This window comes from Cyclopterus lumpus, chromosome 21 (assembly GCF_009769545.1).
Source record: "Cyclopterus lumpus isolate fCycLum1 chromosome 21, fCycLum1.pri, whole genome shotgun sequence".
NCBI classification, from domain to species: domain Eukaryota; kingdom Metazoa; phylum Chordata; class Actinopteri; order Perciformes; family Cyclopteridae; genus Cyclopterus; species Cyclopterus lumpus.
The window spans coordinates 22,114,456-22,137,009 of NC_046986.1; the positions used below are offsets into that span (position 1 = coordinate 22,114,456).

At 46.3% G+C, this 22,554-nt stretch overlaps 1 protein-coding gene across 3 annotated transcripts in view; it reads right to left on the minus strand.

The window, feature by feature from the left end:
- Positions 1-3,488: 3,488 nt before the first annotated feature.
- The window catches only part of klf12b (Kruppel-like factor 12b), a 38,492-nt gene continuing 19,426 nt past the window's right edge, over positions 3,489-22,554 (minus strand). For 2 of the 3 annotated variants that reach the window (XM_034561871.1, XM_034561870.1), the window contains exons 3-6: positions 18,475-19,036; positions 15,621-15,756; positions 8,415-8,572; positions 3,490-4,170 (exon numbers count right to left, since the gene is read on the minus strand). In XM_034561871.1, coding sequence (XP_034417762.1) covers positions 3,989-4,170; positions 8,415-8,572; positions 15,621-15,756; positions 18,475-19,036 — 1,038 coding nt within the window. In that variant the 3' untranslated portion in view covers positions 3,490-3,988. Of the gene's footprint in view, positions 4,171-8,414; positions 8,573-15,620; positions 15,757-18,474; positions 19,037-19,139; positions 19,250-22,554 lie in introns of those variants that run through there. The other variant, XM_034561872.1, reaches the window with a different exon arrangement.

Genomic DNA, 22,554 nt, shown 5'->3' on the forward strand with positions numbered 1-22,554 from the left:
TTACAGATGTGGAATTCCGTGAGCAGAATCTCCTTTTTGAAGCGACGCTGAGCATTATCATATTTGTTTTTTTATGAATTTTGTATTTATTTTCCGGTAAGAATGAAAAGATCTGAATATATTTACACTACACTCACTTTACATAAATACAGGAACAACGATTACTGTACGTAATATCAGCAAACTTGGAAAGAAAACAGGCTCCACTACTTAAATCTTCAAAAACCAGCAAATCAGAAGCAGATTTAACAACAAAGTCAAAGTAGATATTGAACCGATAGAGAAGTGTGTGTGTGTGTGTGTGTGTGTGTGTGTGTTCGCAAACGAAGGCGCCGCTCTGCAGGTTTCCCCTCGCCATCCTTCATGTTGAATTCATGGGATGGAGCTGAAGCGGCGAGAGGCCTTCGTCACTCGGAGCCGCTCCCCTAAGAGGAAGTGACTTATTGCGAGCAAAGCAATAACACTGTGAGCGTGTCCCGGGAGGATGCTGCGTCCGACTCAATGGCGTACGGCTCAGTGCGAGGAGAAAGTCCAACATTAAAGGTCCCACTTGCATAATGTCGTCTGTGCTTTAGTTTCTTTCGTCCAAAATGTCTGCTTTTTTTTTTTTTTTTTTTCCTTCCCCCATTGGATGTTTATTAATTTGAGCACGCGCATTGAAAAAAAAAAATGAAAAAAATATAACCTCTGCCCAGAGCAGCTGATATTACAAGTTTTGCAATATGAGGCACTATTCATTATTATTGCATAACTTTGACCCTGGTTACCGTTACAAAATTATGCTTTGAAATGAGGAGAGAGCTGGAGGGAAATATATATCACACACACCCTGTCCGTGTTCAAGTCCAATCGAATCGGGCGGAGAAGGAAAAAGCAAAAGAAGGTGGCGCGTTAAGGCGTGCAACGTCGTACACTGAATACCAGCGAGTCGTTGATATGTGCTTCATCAATATCATTTCCTGTCCGGGGATAGCAAAATAGCAAACACAGGGAATAGAGTACCTTAAATACGGTCAATGTGTATATAAATAATGTGTTGATTATAGCAAACACTGGTTCAGCCTTCTGGGAGTACAAATGATTTGATCATGAAGTTATTGAACCACAAGCCAAAAGAAAAGCAAACTGCTCTGTGACGTCACGCGTGATCATTTACAAGACGGACACCGTTAGCCCCAATTCACTGGATATCAAATTAGATAAATTACCGTCTCTGGAAAAGAAAAGAAGAACAAAAAGAACAAAGACTTTACACGTATAAATGTATTTCCTGCGTCTACTAATCAAAAGCCCTATTCTTCCAACGTATATACAGGCTGCAGAACTTTGTAATAAGTTTCATCTTCACCGTCACATATATTACAACATTTCAAAAGATCCTTTTTACAGAAAAAAGAAGAAAGTTATATGCAAAAAAAAAAAAAAAAGAAAGTGCCCCTCAGTAATAAAATGCTCTTATAGATCATATGGAGGATAAAATGCGCCAAAGATTATTTCGTTTATATATTGACATCTGAAATAAAATAATAATAATTTGAAAATCAAACTAAGAGACAAACAAGGTGCTGATATGCTTTTGCCAAAATAATACAACTGGGCATAATGACATGTGCGCAAACAATGTGCATAAATTATGATACCACACATTACCATTCTCTGTTACATCGAGTGGGTGTCACATACGTTGGGCGAGCGCGTGGAAGCGACATCCTGGCTTTGGCTACTTTACTGAGAAGTGAGGATGTGTGTGTGTGTGTGTGTGTGTGTGTGTGTGGTTTTCAGGGTTGCCACTTGTTTTTACTGGCTTCGGTCCAATAAATGCATTTAGCAGCACTATCGAATATTATGGTACAGCCTGATTCTCAGAGTTCATGTTGCAGGTCTCACAGCCACGAGGAGTATCGGAAATACCTTTAAAAATATCTGTTACTACGACTATAAAAATGCACTTTTTAATTACATTTCCTGATTAAGGTCCAGAGGTGTTCTCTAAGAGAGATCGTGCCAGTGACAGCATCTAAAATGTAGTCTTAATGTACATACATAATGTATTCCTGTGTGCATTTTTATATACATATATATATGTATGTATGTATGTATGTGTATATATATATATATATATATATATATATATATATATATATATATATATATATATATATATGTGTACTATATGTGTATGCATATGCTATTCCTGCATTTTTCAGCATTTTCGGTAGCCAAATCTCAGGTCACCCAGAGAACACATATCTGGTCTGAGGTGAGAACATTTTCAAGTGACTTTCTGTATTTGAGACAAACGAAATAAAAGAAGAAAATAAAAGGTGATGAGATCAGAAATGGATCCTCGTGCCGGATCTGCGAAACCGATCAAAGAGAGCGGCGTCGGCCCGAGTTAGAAACGTCTCACGCCATATTGACATCGGCAAGCGTAGCAAAGTGGCGGCGGGGGTCCGTCGCAGCCATTTTGCCAGGTGTGTATTGCTCTTTGTATCGTACAGCAGGCGGAGAGCGCCGATTAGCGGTTTGGGTTTTCCGTTTCCGCTGTGCAAAACCACAACGCCAAGTTCCTTTTGCTGTCAAACGCAGCTGACAACACTGAATGAAGAAATAAATGTAGTCATTTTAAAAAAAAATTTAAAAAAAAGATCAATCGGGACAGAATGAAAGAGTGTAAGGTGCCTCTATTTTTTTCTTTTTTTCACATACTGGAAATCTCCTCTGATTGTTTTCAAAGTTCACTGTACATGAGGGGTTGTGTTTTTTTTCAGAGTCCAACATAAGCAATAAGCAGGCATAAAAATCAAAAACAAAAGAAGGAAAATTCAATAAACAAAACGTTGTCATACTGAAAGTATATTTATCTTTTAAGATTGCACTTAACTGATTGCTAATCACAGCACAAATTCCACCAACGATTTTTTTGGGAATTCTTTTGTTTTTTTTAAGGAAATGCTTTTTAAGAGGCTCAACATAAAGAATAGCACTCATGGGATTTGGAGAGTTGCCCGGCCCTGTCGGCGGGGTCATTGCTGGTGTGATGATACGCGTCTCCGGTTTCCACCGTTTGGAAATACAGCAATGAATGTCTGTAAAAGTGGTTGATGAGGTTGATCCATTCAGATTGTGGCCGTAATGGTCCTGTTTGCTGGCGATGAGACGGATGACAGTCCGGGTCCTGTTTGAGCTTCCATACTATAAAGGGAGGGGGGTAACAGCAGACTACGGCAGGCAAAGAAAACCATCTGTGGTGAAATGGCGCCCTCTACAATACTGCCTGTAACTCCGACTGGGCCTCCGGTCCGGGCCTAACTTCTTTCTGCTCACACAGGAAATCCATTCCACACACCGTGGTCGGGGGCTTTCACATTATGAGTGCTGGAATAAGCAGCAATAAAGAAAAGAAAGATACCAACAACAAAAAATAAGAAAAAAAGGAGACCGTTGCCCTTGTATATATGTATATATATATATATAGAGAGATATATATATATATATATATATATATATATATATTGTTTTTTCTCAGAATAGAGTGCGAGTTCTTCTTTAAAAATCAAAGTGAAACATTTACAAACAGTGCTGTAAAAGACAGTTCCCTGTTATACTCCAAAGAATTACAATAACAGATCCTGCCGTCCATTCCTTCCAACCCAAAGGGGGTCCAGAAGTGACCCTGGTTAGTGCTCCACAAGCCCTGTGCACGTCGCCATCTCCTTTCCTGGTGACGGATGAGAGTGCGTGTGCGCGTGCGTGTGCGTGTGTGTGTGTGTGTGTGTGTGCATGCATGTGTGCGTCCAGGCCAGCTGAAAAACATTCATAGGGAGATCCCGCTCCCCCGACTGCCTATGTCTGTGTCTGTGTCTGTGTGTGTGTGTGTGTGTGTGTGTGTGCGTGTGTACATGTGTGTCTGTTCCATTGATCTCTCTCTCTCTCTCTCTCTCTCTCTCCCTCCCTCTCTTCTTGGCCTCTCTGTCCGAGTACCGAGTCACACCAGCATGTGTCTCCGCCGGTGCAGGGCCAGGTGGTCGGATCTGGAGAAGCTGCGGTCACAGTCTGCACACTTGAAGGGCTTCACCCCCGTGTGCTTCCTGTAGTGCCTCGTCAGCTCGTCGGAGCGGGCGAACTTCCACGTGCAGCCGTCCCAGGTGCATTTGTATGGCTTTTCCCCTGCAGGGGGAGAAAGGAGAACTACTCAGGAGCTAGCAAATCACACGTTCAGCTCATTGAAACAATCAGAAGGCATCGCCTAGTTCACAAATAATCACAATTGCTTGCACAGAAATCGTTTGCTTGTGAACATTTTGGGGCTTTCCTTTCCTACTTCCACGCTCGTTAGGCACACTAGGAGCTCAAACGCCTTAAAGTCATATTAAAGTATACGCAACTGTTTTTTTCCCCCGCAATTTCTCTAATGCATGCCACAGATTGCATAGATGCAATTTTCAAACGTTTTTTTCTCATTTTTGAGCATGATCCCCAAAGAAGTGCCAGTGGACTGTCCAGCTCATCATGGGTAGGCACTTCTCTAAGGTTGTGAATGTGGGTTCAAGGGTGATCCACGAGTGGAGGGTAGAAGTCGACAGGAAGTTGTCAGTCATGATATGGTTGAAGAATGTGCTAATTTTAAATGTCGTCTTTTGTTTAAAGAAGATAATGAGCCACCGGGACGGCCTCCTGGCAGCCGTAACCACACGATGGTGACAGAAAGAAACCATGATGTTCATAAGAGAGATTAAGAGAAACTTTTAAAAGTATATATGACCACACATAATGCCTCGTGACTGCTGTTATAAGACACCACTGTGCACTATTTGATATGCTCAGCAACACTGATGCAGCGTCATTAGTGTGTTTCTGTGTGCTCTGTTCCGGGTTGCGATTTGGCGACATCTAGTGGTAAGTTCGCACACTGCAGTCGACAGAAATTTAAAAGGAGGTATTCACTTCCAATTCAAAGAGGTCCAGTTAGAGAGAATGTCCTCATGCAAAGGTCTGGAATATCACAATAATGTCTAATTTGCACTTTGAGCCAACAGTTGTATTAACGTCTGTATGAAGTCAACTATGTGATTTAAAATATAGAAAGTTCAATTGAATAATAGCAGAATATTTATTGTCAGATTTAAAATTGAACTGGATGAATTATAAATAATATATACTCAAAGTTATTCTCTCATTTCAAGTAAAATAAGCAATAAAAACATTTAATACGTAACAAAAATCTTTATTTTCGAAAACTGTCACCGCAGCTTTATATTCATTTAATTCAAGTGTGATGTCAATAAAAAAAAAGCCAAGATATCCATATTATTCTCACATTAATTTGTGTGGAAGGGACTTTATCTGTGGCTATTGAAACCACTTCTTTAAGCTATATTCTCCTCTCTGTGAACATCATTGTTGGACAGTAAAAAATGTTCTGTTAGGATTCTAATCATATTAGTTTTATTTCCTTCATTTTGGATGTGAGTGGGTACGTTTGCTTAAGAGTTGTGCGACGCTTCGCAAAGCTGTTTTTAATAATCCCCACACTCTCTGAACATATGAGACACACTGGTTATGAACTGTGTCGGGGTACATGTCGGGGTAGTGTCTGTACGTGTCGGGGTAGTGTGGGTACGTGTCGGTACGTGTCGGGGTAGTGTGGGTACGTGTCGGGGTACGTGTCGGTACGTGTCGGTACGTGTCTGTACGTGTCTGTACGTGTCGGGGTACGTGTCTGTACGTGTCGGGGTAGTGTGGGTACGTGTCTGTACGTGTCGGGGTAGTGTCTGTACGTGTCGGGGTAGTGTCTGTACGTGTCGGGGTAGTGTCTGTACGTGTCGGGGTAGTGTCTGTACGTGTCGGGGTAGTGTGGGTACGTGTCGGTACGTGTCGGGGTAGTGTGGGTACGTGTCGGGGTACGTGTCGGTACGTGTCGGTACGTGTCTGTACGTGTCTGTACGTGTCGGGGTACGTGTCTGTACGTGTCGGGGTAGTGTGGGTACGTGTCTGTACGTGTCGGGGTAGTGTCTGTACGTGTCGGGGTAGTGTGGGTACGTGTCTGTACGTGTCGGGGTAGTGTCGGTACGTGCCGGGGTAGTGTCTGTACGTGTCGGGGTAGTGTGGGTACGTGTCTGTACGTGTCGGGGTAGTGTCGGTACGTGTCGGGGTAGTGTCTGTACGTGTCGGGGTAGTGTGGGTACGTGTCTGTACGTGTCGGGGTAGTGTCGGTACGTGTCTGTACGTGTCGGGGTAGTGTCGGTACGTGCCGGGGTAGTGTCTGTACGTGTCGGGGTAATGTGGGTACGTGTCTGTACGTGTCGGGGTAGTGTGGGTACGTGTCTGTACGTGTCGGGGTAGTGTCGGTACGTGCCGGGGTAGTGTCTGTACGTGTCGGGGTAGTGTCGGTACGTGCCGGGGTAGTGTCTGTACGTGTCGAGGTAGTGTGGGTACGTGTCTGTACGTGTCGGGGTAGTGTCGGTACGTGTCGGGGTAGTGTCTGTACGTGTCGGGGTAGTGTGGGTACGTGTCTGTACGTGTCGGGGTAGTGTCGGTACGTGTCGGGGTAGTGTCTGTACGTGTCGGGGTAGTGTGGGTACGTGTCTGTACGTGTCGGGGTAGTGTCGGTACGTGTCGGGGTAGTGTCTGTACGTGTCGGGGTAGTGTCGGTACGTGTCGGGGTACGTGTCTGTACGTGTCGGGGTAGTGTCGGTACGTGTCGGGGTACGTGTCGGTACTTGTTAGGGTACGTGTCTGTACGTGTTGGGGTAGTGTCGGTACGTGTCGGGGTACGTGTCGGTACGTGTCTGTCGGTACGTGTCGGTACGTGTCGGTACGTGTCTGTCGGTACGTGTCGGTACATGTCGGGGTACGTGTCGGTACGTGGCTGTCGGTACGTGTCGGTACATGTCGGGGTACGTGTCGGGTACGTTTCGGAGTACATGTCGGGTACGTGTCAGGGTACATGTCGGGGTACGTGTCGGTACTTGTCGGAGTACGTGTCGGGTACGTTTCGGAGTACGTGTCGGGTATGTGTCAGGGTACATGTCGGGGTACGTGTCGGTACTTGTCGGAGTACGTGTCGGTACTTGTCGGAGTACGTGTCGGTACTTGTCGGAGTACGTGTCGGGTACGTTTCGGAGTACGTGTCGGGTACGTGTCAGGGTACATGTCGGGGTACGTGTCGGTACTTGTCGGAGTACGTGTCGGTACTTGTCGGAGTACGTGTCGGTACTTGTCGGAGTACGTGTCGGGTACGTTTCGGAGTACGTGTCGGGTACGTGTCAGGGTACATGTCGGGGTACGTGTCAGTACTTGTCGGGGTAGGTGTAGGAGAACGTGTCGGGGTACGTGTCAGGGTACGTGTCGGGTACGTGTCGGTACATGAACGGGGAAAGTGTCGGGGTAGATGTCGGGGTACGTGTCGGTACATGTCAGGGTACGTGTCGGTACGTGTCGGTATTTGTCAGGGTACGTGTCGGGGTACGTGTAAGTACGTGTCAGTATGTGTCGGTACGTGTCGGGGTACGTGTCTCCTGTGTGTGAATATCGCACTTGAGTCGATGCTTATCGTAATACACACATGTGATTGGCTGAGTAGTGAGAGGATTTACAACGCACGTCATTGGTCTAGAGGGTTTCCTGGACCGTGGAACAAGTTTCGTAAAGGCTAGAAGAAAAAATAGCGCTGCGTCCAAATTAAATGATTTGGACGCATATAGCCCCATGTCCGAGGACAACGCGGTGTGGCCCACCTATTAGTGACCCCTGATGTAGGGGGACTACGGCGGCCTACGCAAAGACGTGCCTCTCCAGAGCCGGTGCTTCACAGGTGTTGACTCTCTGTCACACTCTGCTTCCTCCCCGGAGTCGTTGTGACTTCACGTCTCATAGGGTCCATTGGACCTGGAGGTGTCTGATGCTGGTGAGTCGGCCTCCCGCGTTGGCCCTGCTGATGCGCCCCGCCCCCCCTCCTCTTCCATTCATACATTGTCATATTCATGTAATGTGTTTATGTAACTTTGTAAATGCTGTTCATTCTGTACACATGGCATCTATTGCTTCTGTCCATCCGGGGAGAGGGATCCTCCTCTGTTGCTCTCCTGAAGGTTTCTTCCCTTTTTTCCCTGTCAAAGGTTATTTTTGGGGAGTTTTTCCTGATTCGATGTGAGGTCCTGGGACAGGGATGTCGTATGTTTACAGATTGTAAAGCCCTCTGAGGCTAATTTGTAATTTGTGATATTGTGCTATACAAAATAAACTGAATTGAATTGAATTGATGAGCAGGATGCAGACAGATGTACAATAGGGTTACACCTCACTGGATGCAAACTCACATGAGAACACCGTGTTGCGGTGAGCATTCAAACGCCGTTCCTGTTGGACATCGTAATCACGCTGTTAAACCACTCACACTGAGACCTACTGACCTGTATGTGTCCTCCGGTGTGCTTTTAAATGGGAGCTTTTGGTGTAAACCTTATTGCAGCCCTCGAAGTCACATCTGTGAATTCTCCTCTTTTTGGAATCGGGTGACTCTGACCTCCGGGGGCGCCGTATGCTGTCGATACTGAACGGAGACATGGAGCTGCAACAGGAGACAAGAAACAGTGCATTGAGACAGGGAGGGGATGAAAGCATACTGAGAGCATGTCGTGAATGTGCTGATGGCAGACACTGCTCTCTCCACACAGGAGGTGAGTGAGATGGAGCAGCTCCAAAAGCAGGAAGTTTAGTTAGTTAGAAGTTAGTTTTGTCTTTAGTCGGCAGCTTGCCTTTAAAAAGCCCCGTTGACATTAGTTTAGTACAACAAAGCTGACGGAAACATATTGCTTTGTGACAAACACTGCAGGGCATCACAATGCAACAATATGCAAACTACTTTAAAGACAACATTGATACTGCATTTATTGTAATAAAAAAAATTATAAATAAATAACAAAATTGTGGTTATTTTTTTGGGCTGGAAGCCAAATTGTTGTAAGTGTTCTTGTGAGAGTTCGTGTTGGTATAAAACAAGTGCGTTCCTCATTCCCTGTGCACTGGATACACACCACACACACCACAAGGTTGTGGAGCAGCCGCTCTGCCAGCAGGTGGCAGTGCAGCGCCGCCTACAGGAACCCACAGGGAGCCGATGAGGTAACGAGGCTGCTGTTCTCCTCCACGTTCATCCATCATGGACGCAAGGGGTGAAGGAGGGTTTTTATCTCAACGAGGTTAATGACTGAGTTATTCCTGTCATCGATACATTCCCTCTCCATTAACCAGTCAATATCGCCGTGGGTTGTGCACGTGTGTCACTTCCGACTGTGAACACCCCCTGTGGCAAGGTGTGCGCGTGCACGCGTGTACTTTTTGCACGCCAGACTTGCACTTTGAGTATATATTTGCAGTGTAGCGCTGTTGTCATATCTGAGGCAAATCTTAGAATGTGCTCTCGTCTCACTTCTCTGAATATAACGTTGAACACGCGCGCGCGCGCGCGCACACACACACACACACACACACAAGCGGAAGGAAGCAAAAATAAGGTAGGGTTGTGGTAGATGGTGTTGTCCTTTTCACACGGCGATACACGCACACGCAAGAAAGGAGAAGAAGCAACGGCAGTGAGACTCCTCTCTACTAGAAGAGAGGAGTGATGTGGAGGAGAGTTAGGAGGCTGAAGGGGGGGATGGGGGGGCAGACAGGCCCTCCAGTGAACCGTCTCCAACGCACACACAACCCACTTCCTCTCCCACCGAAGCACGATTTGTCAAAATGCCGACTCAGAATGTGCACGTACGCGATCGAGATGCGCGCTTATGCACGCGGGACTCCACAAATACACACAATTACAGAAAAGATAAACCACCCACACACACACACACACACACACACACACACACAGAGATCACCTGTTGCTCTTGGCGTATTGCCAATCTGAAGCTGTACAGGAAATGAGCACACGGGTCCGATATGAAGTGGACTCTCTCTAAATATCGCTATGCAACGTAATGTCAAAACTGCAACATTTTGACAAAGAAGTGTATTCATGAAGCGGAAGGGGAAACCGCGAGTTAAAAAAATGATTATGGAGTCTTGCCCTGATTCGAACAGACAGGCATCGAAGACCAACATCGTTCTCGTTGCAACTGGTCACTTTGCAAACGCCCCGGGGCATTAACCCTGACGAGGCCCTTAGAGATACCTGTGCTTTGGGTATCGGCTGATACCGAGTATCGGTTTCCAGTGTTTCATTAATAACCTGTAGGTCTCACTGTGTGAACGTGACTGGGATCATTCTTCTGGGCAAATGGACACATCCACCTGTCCTTTGTCAAACTAAATGTAACAAATTGATACATAGAGAGACATGCACGGAATTGTTATTCATTAAAATCATGGTACCCGATACCAAATGGGAGGATTGTCACCGCGGCCCGGTGTCGACCCGATGTTGGGATCAGTGCAGCTTCCGAACAGATCCACTTGGTTCAGGAGATGTAAAGAAAGTAAAGCAAACAAACCCTTCTCAAAACAACTAAACTAAACTTTATACTACACATCATCACACTCCAGGAGCATTTCTTCTGAGCCTCTAATAATGACGCGGGTGGGTTTACATTGTAATTACTTGAAGGCCCCGTTTGTCTCATACAGATGTTAACAGATGCTTTGTGCGTCAGTATCAGATATGGGAATGACAACGGGCTGGAATATGAGGTCCTGTGTGTGTGTGTGTGTGTGTGTGTGTGTGTGTGTGTGTGTGTGTGTGTGGAGAGACAGGATTTACAGTGGAAACACTCAGCGTTCAGACATCTAGCAGATGAGGCAGATGTTTACATTCTGACTTCATCCATGAAGTGACTCCTGGATTATGATATAATTTGGGAAGTCCAACAGGTTCCAAAACAAAGACCAAAGCGATGACTCATCGCCAATTAATTTGACGCGCAACAACTGTTCCTCGGCTGCTGGTGATAATTCCGTCGTCATTGCTGCTCCTTTCTCAGAGCTCGGTGACAGATTTCTGGTCTAATCCATTTTGGGTACTTGTAGAAAGATCCCACTGCGGCACATGCTACCGATTAGTGATCTTCATTACTCACAGGAACACAGACAGTACGAGCGCTCGCCAACAACACAAATGGTAATCAAACTGCAGAATCCTCTCACGGCAGAGAAGTACCAGAATCCAATGAAAATAAAACATCGTCAAATAGGAGATTCATTCTGAACATGGAGGGTAAGTATTACAGGGTATCAGGGTAAACTGAAATTCTGGGTTTTCAACATAGACTGGATATAATAAGTGGACGGCCATTGATTTGTGGACTGCCGCTCTGAAGCCTCAAGTTACACATCTTGGTTGTTGGCATCTTGTTTTTTTGCAACCAGAAGTGACAGGAGAGGGAGGAGCTGAGTGCAAGTGAATACCAATTTTTGGCGACCCAAAACTAACAATCACAAGGTAGCCACGCCCCTAAGTCATACTCCTCTTGGTCTATTTGACTCTAAATGGACAATAATTTACTAAATGAACATCTTTCTGTATTGAAGAAGACTGAAAACTAGAGATGGAGACCCTAAACTCATGTTTACATTTTACATTTTTACTGAGGTGATAAATCAAGAGAGAAGTAGAGTCATTTTCTTATAGACTTCTATACAACCAGACTTCTTTTTCCGACTGGAGGGCTTGCCCCCTGATGGCCAGTAGAGAGAATGCAAGTTTAAGGGACTTTCGTTGGCTTGCCTTTTCAGACCAGAAGGTTACCGCCTGGTGTTCGATGGTTGGTCCGATAAAATTTGAAGACATTGTTTTGTGACTCTGGGACGCTGCAATGTGTATTTTCTTACCAAACAATTACTCCAAAAAAATCACTATTTCATCGACAATAGAACTAATGTTTTGTTGCAGCCTTGAAAGCAATCAATTCAAGATGTTACGTGTTGCTCTTGTCATGTAAAAAAAAAAAACTGCTGTTAAAGGATTTTCATACTTCTCTGTGTGTTGAGAAAGTTGCACCACTATTCTGCTTAGCTTCTGAAAGATGCTGCTGTGGTGTTGAGTTGCTATTTTTGCCAGCAGGCTTACTGTGTGTGTAAGAATATAGTACAAATCAATGTGCTCACACTGGTTCAACTGCTGCGTTTGAAACCAACGGCGAAGGTTTTCGTTCACATTTCAAGTTAAAAGGGCCCACATGCATAATGACAACATGGAGAAAGTTATGCTAAGAGGTTGTCTGTTAATTTTGGGCCCGGCTCAATAACTCCAACGAGTAGAAACTGAGAAAACTAGAAGCACAAAAGTAGCGAGCGGGTTGCATTTATTGTTCGAAACGATACATCTTTATGTTCTTCAGCAGCAAATCTCTGGCTAAAGGCGTCGAGGCGGTTTTGTGAAAATAAATCGATTGGTTGGATCTTCTCATGTGAGCCCGGGGGGGACAGGAGGGGGGGGGCAAGCTCATCGCCTTGAACTCTCTGTCACCACGGCATCACGGCCGCGTGAATGCGTCCGCTTGTGTCTCCAAAGCAGCAGGGCGAAACAGGAAGTACAGCTGAGAACGATCTGAAACAGAGCCGACTTGTGTTTTTAATTCCCGTCCCCGTCCACCACCCCCCCGTCCACCCGTCTTTATCCGCTGTCCTCCACCAGAGCGACGGGGAGAGACTGTGTATGTTTGACACCTGCAACATGCAACAGGGGTTTCCCACAAACGCAGAACTTCTCACAGGAAACAACAACGGTTCTCAAACAGACCCACTTTAATGGTGGATTTTACAGGAAAGAGAGAGAGTGTGTGAGTGTGTGTGTGTGTGTGTGTGTGTGTGTGTGCGCTCACTGGAAGACTGCCCACTGGGCATTCCTGTACCTGTCCGAGGATACAACCCCTATGCCTCCACCCCTCCCCCTCTCCTCCCTCCACCTGCTCTGCTCCGTGGCCCCAAGGTCCTCAGGGACCAGCCAGACTTCAGCAGAGACAACCCCTTCCTACACAAGCCCCTAAACCACGCACACACACACACACACACACCTTCTCTCCCTCTCCTCTCTAACTGTCTTCGTCTCTTTCACTCTCGCTCTCCCACAATAGCCTATCTGCCGGTCCCCAGGGAAACACATGAATATGGAGGAGGCTGCCCAAGAAGCACATGACACACACACACACACACACACACACACACACCTACACACCCACTCCATATCTCACTCTCCCCTTTCACTCATTTATTTATACATGGATACCTGGATTGGAGGCTGCAGGCCCTCCCATCCTCTTGCCCCCCCTTCACGTCTCTCCTCCGATGCTCTCCGGGTGACTGCTTGTGCAAATGTGGACACTAAATTACGCAAAGCAAATCTCGCCACACCGTTGGAGAGCAAAAGAAACAAGCGAGAGAAAATAAAATAAGATGGACCGATCGGAGGAGCGCCCGCCGGCTTCTGTTGCGCTGCAGATGTCCACGCAGCGCTGTGTTGTTGTGCCAATACCGAATGCACATTCTTCCTCTACGCCGCCAAGAACCCGGCGTGGAACTCAACAAGACTACAGACGGCCTTTGTTTTTCACGGACAAACATGCAAAGTCTGTGTTCCTGTTGACAATGGCCCGGCCCTCCCTTCTGGAACCAGCTGTTCTGTCCCCTGTGCAAGACAGAGAAAAAAGAAGAAAAACACACGTGCGTGCGTGCGTGCACACACGTGCGAGAGAGCAGTTTCCACACGGCGCAGTCTGCACTTTGCTCACGGAGAGGTGAGCGTGCGGGCCGGCCATGGCAGGGCCCTGCTGAAGCCCCGGCTGGTGATTTCTCGCCATAGTGAAAGCTCGGGCAGTGAAAGGTTGGGCCCTGCCAACCTCTGTTCTCCTCTGACCACCCGGTTGCCCACGTGTGGCACTCAGGGGCATGCCTGTCTCTTTCAATAAGCTGCACTGAAACCCGAGTCCTCCTCTGAGTCTCTGTCTGTGTGTGTGTGTGTGTGTGTGTGTGTGTGTCTTCCCTGGAACATGGCAACCTCTACTTGTACTTCCACCGAAAAACAAGCGCAGCCCTGAGACGGCAGTCTTCACCACAATGTGTTGCACAGTGAAAACCCACAATAGCTCGTTTACTGTCATCACTGTCGCTGTTCACACGGCCAGCGATGCGCAAACAAAACAATGCAGCGTCTTGTACACAATGTGGGGCCTCGTGAGCTGGACCGGGTCGGGGGCCTCGGCCCTGTTCATGTCGCTGCATCATTAGCGGGATCCTCCGGGAGTCCTGGAATACTTTCCTCGCAGTTAGTCTAAATAACAGACCTGCGGGCATTAACTTGAGTCTGGCCAGGCTGCTGGCCGGGACTGTTCTGGGTTTTATGGGCGGCAGGGGGAAGGAGGAGGGCACGGAGCCGAGCCGTGAACTGATCATGGTAGAGGGAGCCGTCTTTCACGTTCAACACAGATGGACCGGCAGCCGCAGCAGTTACGATGTCTTGGCATTAAGTGTGTCTGAGCCGTATGCATTCAGACTCATAGAAGCACTCCCACGCACAGATACACACCCAACACAATGCTAGGCTTTATACTGGAGTTGTATGTAAATTAATAGTGAGAAATGTTAAGGGAAACCATTTGAAACCTCTGTACTCGGATTATGTGGGTGGAGGCTATTGGCAGAAATGGAATAAAAAACTATCTTCGGTGTATAATCACCTGAAAGTAAGAATCGTTGCGTTTTTGTTTGCTTCATATCTACATCGCCTGTCATCGATGACATCGACTTGTTATCGTTTCTATAGTGGCCCAGAAGGGACAAACCAAACACTGGCTCTAGAGAGAGCCTTTTGGTGTTGTGTTACTATGAGGCCACCATAGTTCTCTCCGTGCTTGGAACGGGAGGGGTGAGCGCAGGGCTGTTCAGTCGGATGCAATCTGCAACCTCACCTCTAGTTGCCGCTAAATCCTCCACACCGGACCTTTAACTAAATGCTCATTGTACTTCAATTCTCACATTTCATGCAAACTTCCTAAAACCTTCAGATTTTTTAGTTTAAATAGTTTCGTTTTTTTTTATTGGACATTTTCTTTATATTATGAGACCCACAATCTCGACAGCTGGATAAACAATAGTTAATAGCAAAGGGGACTATTGGCAGCCCAGACTGGAACTAGATACAACACGGGGGACTTCATCTACACAGGTATTCCCGGAATATGTTTCTCATAAAAACTTTAATAACTATGATACTGTTTGTATGAGCAGTGATATTTTACCCTCTCTTTTAGTAGTTTTTTTTCTTCTATAAGGTTGTTGAGTAACCACAAGACACCATAAAGCATTCATTTAAATAAATAGCTATATAAGGAATGTAACTATTTACTACTTGGGTGAGTGGTAGTGTGTAGGAAAGTATGCAAAATACCATAACAGTAGACCAAATTGAAACTCCCATATCACCAACCAGCTGCCAACAGTACGTAGTGTTCGGATCAAGACCATACTTCTCAAACCCGTGACAACACGGAAGCAGAAATAACGACAGAGATATGAGGACTTTTGGAGCTTCGAGGGTCAGTGGAGTAGAAAAGGTCAGTGCAGCGACTCAACGTTTTCCACACACACACACACACACACAAACTTGCACAGATTCTGATACTCACTCTTGTACGGCGCGGGCTATAGACAGCGCCGTGGAGCCGGTCTCATTAACACTGTCCAAGGTCACGTTTGGCAGGTCGTCGTCGTCGCTGTCGCTCTTGATCTGCCTCGGCGACAGGCCCCTGTGGTCCGTGTGTGCTGTGAGGACGGGGACACGGGAGTCAGTGGGTACACTTGTACATGTGTTATTGAGTGTGTGTGTGTGTGTGTGTGTGTGTGTGTGTGTGTGTGTGAATACTGAATATGTCCAAGTTAAAAGCACGCGTGCACGAGTGCCACTCCGCTCTCTGTTCCCCACATGTGCGACTGACAGAGAACGGTATTCGTGGTAATGACAAACTTTCACATAAAAGACCCCGGAGAAAAACACAAAAAGGCTGAATCCACCCGTTCGCTGCCGCATCCTCTTCACAGAACATCCTGCTGATTAGCGATTTGTCTCTTTTGCACAGTGACGACAAAAAAATTAATCAAATAGAATATAAAACAAGCAACATTTGACTGGCGAGCGCGCTCTTAACCGTGAGCCTCTGAGCCAGTGAGCGCTGCGGGTCGCACGACAAAGTAACATCTATTCTGCAAGTTGTGACAACTTCTCCCCTGAACAACTCATTGGATATATTGCCAGAGCCCGCGGGCCATTCTGCCCTCTCCGTCTCCATGGACACAGGCCTCGCACGTCCTGGAGAACTCAAGAGATGGATGTCAAAAAATAAAATAACAATGTCGGAGACTACTTGTCAAGGAAAAGTTGCTGGAAATCTACTGGATTATATTTGGGAACTGTAACTGCATGGCTAAGATATTACTAATAACTATTCTTGCTGTTCTCCACACAAACGGAGAATATGCAGGGATCCATTTTTCCTGCGACATCCCCACTCACTGTAAGCCCGCCGCTTTTATAAAAGCTATCAGGACTTCACCTCCTCTGCCCTCTCAGCCGAGACCGGGGCCATAATGGCCCATAATGAGGGTCTAGAGTTGGGTGCAGACACGGTGTTATTACTGGGGTGGTGGTGCGGGGGGGGGGGGGGGGGGGGGGGGGGGGGGGGGGGGGGGGGGGGGGGGGGGGGGGGTGAGTGGAGGGGTTCTAACTGTTGTCGACTAAGACACGCAGAGTGGTCACCCCCGGCTCGCCTGCCCTATAGAAAACCTGTAATTAGTCAGAAATGCATCGTCTGATGGGAAAAAAAGGAGGGAGGGGGGGGGGGGGGGGGGGGGGGGGGTATTTTTGAGCGAGGGACACAAAGGAGGAGTGCTGGAGAGGTGGGCAGAGCACCGGATTTCTTTCTTTCTATCCTGTTGTATCCAGTCAAGCCCTGTTTCCATGGCAACCTCCTGCCGGAGACAGGGAGACAGCAGTGAAAGGAAGGGTACCCGCCCGCCCTCTCTTAAAGAGGATGGCCAAACCTGTGTGTGCATGTGGGCGAGTGGGAGTGTATGTGTGTGTGTGTGTGTGTGTGTGTGTGTGTGTGTGTGAGCGCTTTCGTATCCGTGCTTCATGATTCAGACTTGCTTCGGTGCACATGATTGTTCTGTTTGTATCAAGGCGAACACGATGGGCTCTTGACCCTCACATTTAACTGTCACATGGAGGGGGAGTGGGCTTTAGATAACCTTCCTCCCTGATGTCAACAACTATTTTTATTTTTTTCCCAACTCTTATTTTTCATTTGACTTTTCATTCCTCTGTAAACGTTCTCATTAAGTGCAATAAATAGCTAAATGTTCTGCTTGTCTACTGGCTGCGACCTCATTAAAAATGACTGTGTCCACCACACCCAGCATTCAAACACTCCGTTTCCTCAGTGCTCTGAGCTTCCAGCGGCGGGCAGCGCTGAAGTCGGACTGTGCATGTGTGTGCATGTGTGTGCATGTGTGAGTGCGCGTGCATGTGTTTGCGTAGGTGCCACCCATCTTCAATATCCATCCACACCCTCTTATGCAAGCCTTGTTTTTCCTGTCCGTCCTTCCTCTCTCTCCTCTCCTCTCCTCGGGAGCAGACTCCAAACGCCCCGTCTCTAAGGGGACCATCCCACCCAGGCCGACCCAGTGTCTCTCTGACTTCACGCTCAAATTACATGTGTTCGCTGCTTGTACGTACAGTACACACACGGGTTCTGAGTGTGTTTTATTTTTTATACATCCAACAGTTGGCCTGTGTGTGCGCCTCAGAGTTGAACAGAAACACCTACTGTGGGCTCGCTCCCAGTGGTTGGCAGTAAAACCACACCCAGAGAGAAAACCAATAACACGGTCAAGGCCAGGCCGGCGCAGGTCGACAGTAACGCTCAATGCTATGTCGGATGTTTGCGTTTCGAGAGAGAGAAAGAAAGAAAAAGAAAGGGCAACGACCGGTGTTGCCCTGGTTACCTGCACAAGAGGCTATATAAGAGAAGATAAAGATGGGAGAGTCTTTTCAACCTGTAAACCTCATCTTTACTCTGACAGGGGGGGGTGGACGTCGCCGCCTGAGGGGCCGCCTCTAAAAGAATGCACACACTCAGCTTTCACCAAGGACGTCTGGGCAGATAAATATAAAACTCTTCGGCCCCCATCACATCACGGCTTCTTTACAAGCCCGGTTCTCCAGCCCTATAGTTTTTGACCTGGAATATGTTTTGTTCCATCCCTAAAAAAGGTTTCCAATGTATTTTCAGGGGTGTTTCTTGATTTGGGAAGGATTTGAATTCACCCTTAGCAAGAATGTAGCTGAAATGTATTGCAAAAGGTTGATAAACTCTGACGTTATAGCGTTTAATTGAATGATTAAAGAGGTTTCATAGAAATCCCAAAAGACCACAGTCGGCCGCATGAATATGGATTCTATTCTGAGAGCGCGGTCTCCCTCACCTTTGCCCTGGCTTTTCACCTCGTCCAGCAGAGGTAGCATGATGGCGTTGTTGAGTCTGGACGGTGATCGAACGGCAGTGGTGTACATGAGGGGCAGCGACTGCACCACGACTGGGATGCGGTGGACATGGCTGGCCAGCTTGCCCGCCCCATGCAGGCTCAGGGGGCTGGACGGAGGCGGTGCCACAGAGTGCAGGATGTGCAAATACGGCTGACCTCTCATCCCGCCTCCGGGGGCGACCAGGGGGCCCGGCGTGAGCACCGATGAGGCTGAGGTGATGACCGATGGCGAGGACGAGGAGGAGGATGAGGAGGAGGAGGATGATGACGACGACAAGGACGACGGCGAGAAGGCGTATCGGAGGGGTGAGGATGACGAGGCGGTGGTCGGGGTGGTGGACAAAGACGAGGGGCGTGGCTTGTTGATCGACAGGTCGACGGGCTCGGTCTGCGTGTGGAAGTGCAGGTCGTGGGCGAGCAGGTCTTCTGGGGGCTCTGCTTTGACTCTGCTCAGGAAGAAGGGCACGCCGTCCATCGCAGAGTACGGCCGCACTTTAGGTAACTGTGGGAGCACAAGAAGCAGGGGTGTTAGTTTGTCCTTTTTAATGCCACACAATCACAACCAGCAGGATGGTAATCAGGGAACCAATCCGTCATCAATTAACCTCCTCATGGCGTGACACTGCACATCGCTCCTCCCGCTACGATTCCTCGGTCGGGCCAGAACGCGTTGAGGAATTCAGCGACAGCAGAGACGCGTCAGAGAGCTTCTACGCTGTGACAGGTATTGGGAAAGGAGCAACTCATTTCCTCCTGTTCATTCAAGCATTCAGCTCCTCCCTAGTTAGCATGATGTCATACGCCGATGAAACGCAGGAGCAGATAGTGTCTCTCACATTCGCCTCCTCTACTTCTCTGTCTTTCTTTTCTCTCGGTGTGGGCCGCTTTCTCTCTTTCTCTCTTTCTTCTCTCTCTCTCTCTCTCTCTCTCTCTCTCTTCCCCCTGTTTTCCATCACTCCCACAGAAAAGCAGCTCTCTTGGCTCCCCCCCCCCCACTTATCTCTCATAAATCTCCTTTGTGACGGTGGAAAAACATTCATATGGGCTCAATTTCCTGACCGTCTCTCTCTCTTTCCACCCTCTCTTGGTCTCTCTCTCTCTCCTTCCGTCTCTCTCTCTTCGTCCGTCTCTCTCTCTCTCAGTGATGGGCCTTCTAAGGCCAAACGCTGGTGGCTCAGCGCATGCCTCGACACATCTTTCACTTAACACCGGAGCAGACGGTAACACAAGCGCACCGTCTGTCCGCGCGACTTTCAGGGAACCTGTTTACTTGGGGGGCGCGACAATTCAAACTTGTATTCAAACTTTTATTTCAGACTCATGGTCCAGATAGTACAAAACATTAAATAGAATAAAATACATACAAAATCGCAAGTAAAATACTTCGACCGCTGTACCAATGTCTCCACAGGTGGGACTGGTAGCACGTAGAGCTAAACTTTAAGTTTGATAAAACCATGATTATTTCATTTTCTGAGTCATTAACCCGGCAGATACATTTATACATAAGATTTCTTAAAACAGCTTGGAAAGTATGAACTCCTGCAGCCACAAACATTTCACTGGCACTGCTCCATCTGAGTCTCTTCAGTAATATTCTCATGGCATCATTATGAGCTACTTGAAGTCTCTGTAAGCTTGCTTTTTTGTAATTAGACCACAAGTGTGCAGTGTAGAGAGGTGTGCAATATGCTCTAAACAGAGACATCTTCACTCACTTCTCTGCTAGTTATTTGTTTCTCTGGGGCTCCTCGCGTTTTGTGTTACATTGTAATCTCACTGTGCTCGAGTGTGGGAGGGGTCTGTGTGGTGTTGATCCTCACACTGGGGCCTTTCAGAGGACTGAGTCACATTTGGCCCATCGGGGGAGCGAGTACATCCTAGATTTTCTTTTTACTAATCATACAGGAAAAATCTCATTAAAACAGAGGGGGAAACTTAAAAAGCGTGTGCTCCAGTCGCAGCTGCCGCAGATATGAAAACACATCTGTACTGTGGATTCTCATCCTCACTTTTGTTTTGGAGACTGACATTTCTTTCCCCTTATGTAATGCTGGCTGAGACTGGATGTGTGGTAAATTACGAATTCTTCTCAGTGGTGTGTGTGTGTGTGTGTGTGTGTGTGTGTGTGTGTGTGTGTGTGTGTGTGTGTGTGTTCTTTTATGTAGTAGCCTGCTATTTTTACTCCAGACTTGTATACTTGTTTTCTCGGCCTACAGTCGGTGGTATGACCCCATGAATCAAGAAGTGCTTCTCCTCAGTTGGAAAACAAACCCTAGCACATGAAATATGGCCTCTGATGTGCTCTGGACCCTGTAGAGGTTCAGCTCAGGGACAGTGGTGCCAAGGTCAGGGTTCACAGCACATTATGGCCTGCCTCATAATACCACCCACCAAGCAATTTACATAACTTTGTTTAAAATTATATCAGTTTTTTTCTTTATTTGGGGGGGGGGGGTCATTCTAATTGAAAAATATGTTATTATTGTATTATAATTTAAGGCTTTACGTACCAAAAGTGAATCCTCATATTTCTTGTGTTATCCTACAAAAGACAGCAACTTGTCAATTTCAGCTCGTTAATAAGTGCATACAGTCTTTTCAAAATAAACTTCCATCTTCACTGAGAACAAATCACCTGGGTTTAGGCAACGATACAGTTAGGTTTAGGAAAAGATTGTGAAATACTTAGTTAGGTTTAGGAAAAGATTAGATTGTGAAATACTTAGTTAGGTTTGGGAAAAGATCGTCAAATACTTAGTTAGGTTTAGGAAAAGATTGTGAACTACTTAGTTAGGTTTAGGAAAAGATCGTGAAATACTTAGTTAGGTTTAGGAAAAGATCGTGAACTACTTAGTTAGGTTTAGGAAAAGATTGTGAACTACTTAGTTAGGTTTAGGAAAAGATTGTGAAATACTTAGTTAGGTTTAGGAAAAGATTGTGAAATACTTAGGTTTAGGAAAAGATTGTGAAATACTTAGTTAGGTTTAGGAAAAGATTGTGAAATACTTAGGTTTAGGAAAAGATTGTGAAATACTTAGTTAGGTTTAGGAAAAGATCGTGAAATACTTAGTTAGGTTTAGGAAAAGATCGTGAAATACTTAGGTTTAGGAAAAGATTGTGAAATACTTAGTTAGGTTTAGGAAAAGATTGTGAAATACTTAGGTTTAGGAAAAGATTGTGAAATACTTAGTTAGGTTTAGGAAAAGATTGTGAAATACTTAGGTTTAGGAAAAGATTGTGAAATACTTAGTTAGGTTTAGGAAAAGATTGTGAAATACTTAGTCAGGTTTAGGAAAAGATTGTTGTTTGAGTTAATTACTATGGAAGTGCCGTACACAAGTTACGTGACAAATCCATCAACATTGACTTCTCAATGAACAGCGGTCATCCACCTCCACCCCCTGCCATACTGCGCAGTTTTTTTAAATCTACCTTTATACTTCCGCATTTATAATTACGTGGATAACAAACTAAACTATTTCTGTGGGATATCTACATATTTGTTAAAGGTATTTCTAAGAACACTGGATGACACAAGCCTGAAAAATTGGATGAGTTGAAATCATAATGCTTTCTTTGTAGAAACCTTTAGTAGTACAATTCCTTAAAAAAACGTTACTATTTATAGCTAAATAGTTATTGTTGATGGCAAGAAATGTAATGAGATTTCTTCTTGGAGACCTAACCTCCTTTTATAAAGGCAAATACAATTATTAGATGGCAAGGTCAACAATGTAGAATTTGTAAATTAGTATACTAAAAGCTTTAACAAAACAGGCTGGGGTGGAGGAGGCTGCTGTAGCCGTGGAGCTAATGAACGAGCCACGGATGGTGAAGCAGGAATGAAGTAGATGATGCCAATCAGCTGATGCAAGCTCTTCTATATCACGCTCAACATTCGAGTTGCAAATGTCGGCTGTGGAGTTGATTTGCCCACTCTTAATGCTAATATATTCCTGGGGTGATTGTTAAGTTATCACTCTGATGGGTGGAGAATCATGTGACTGAGTTTGCGGA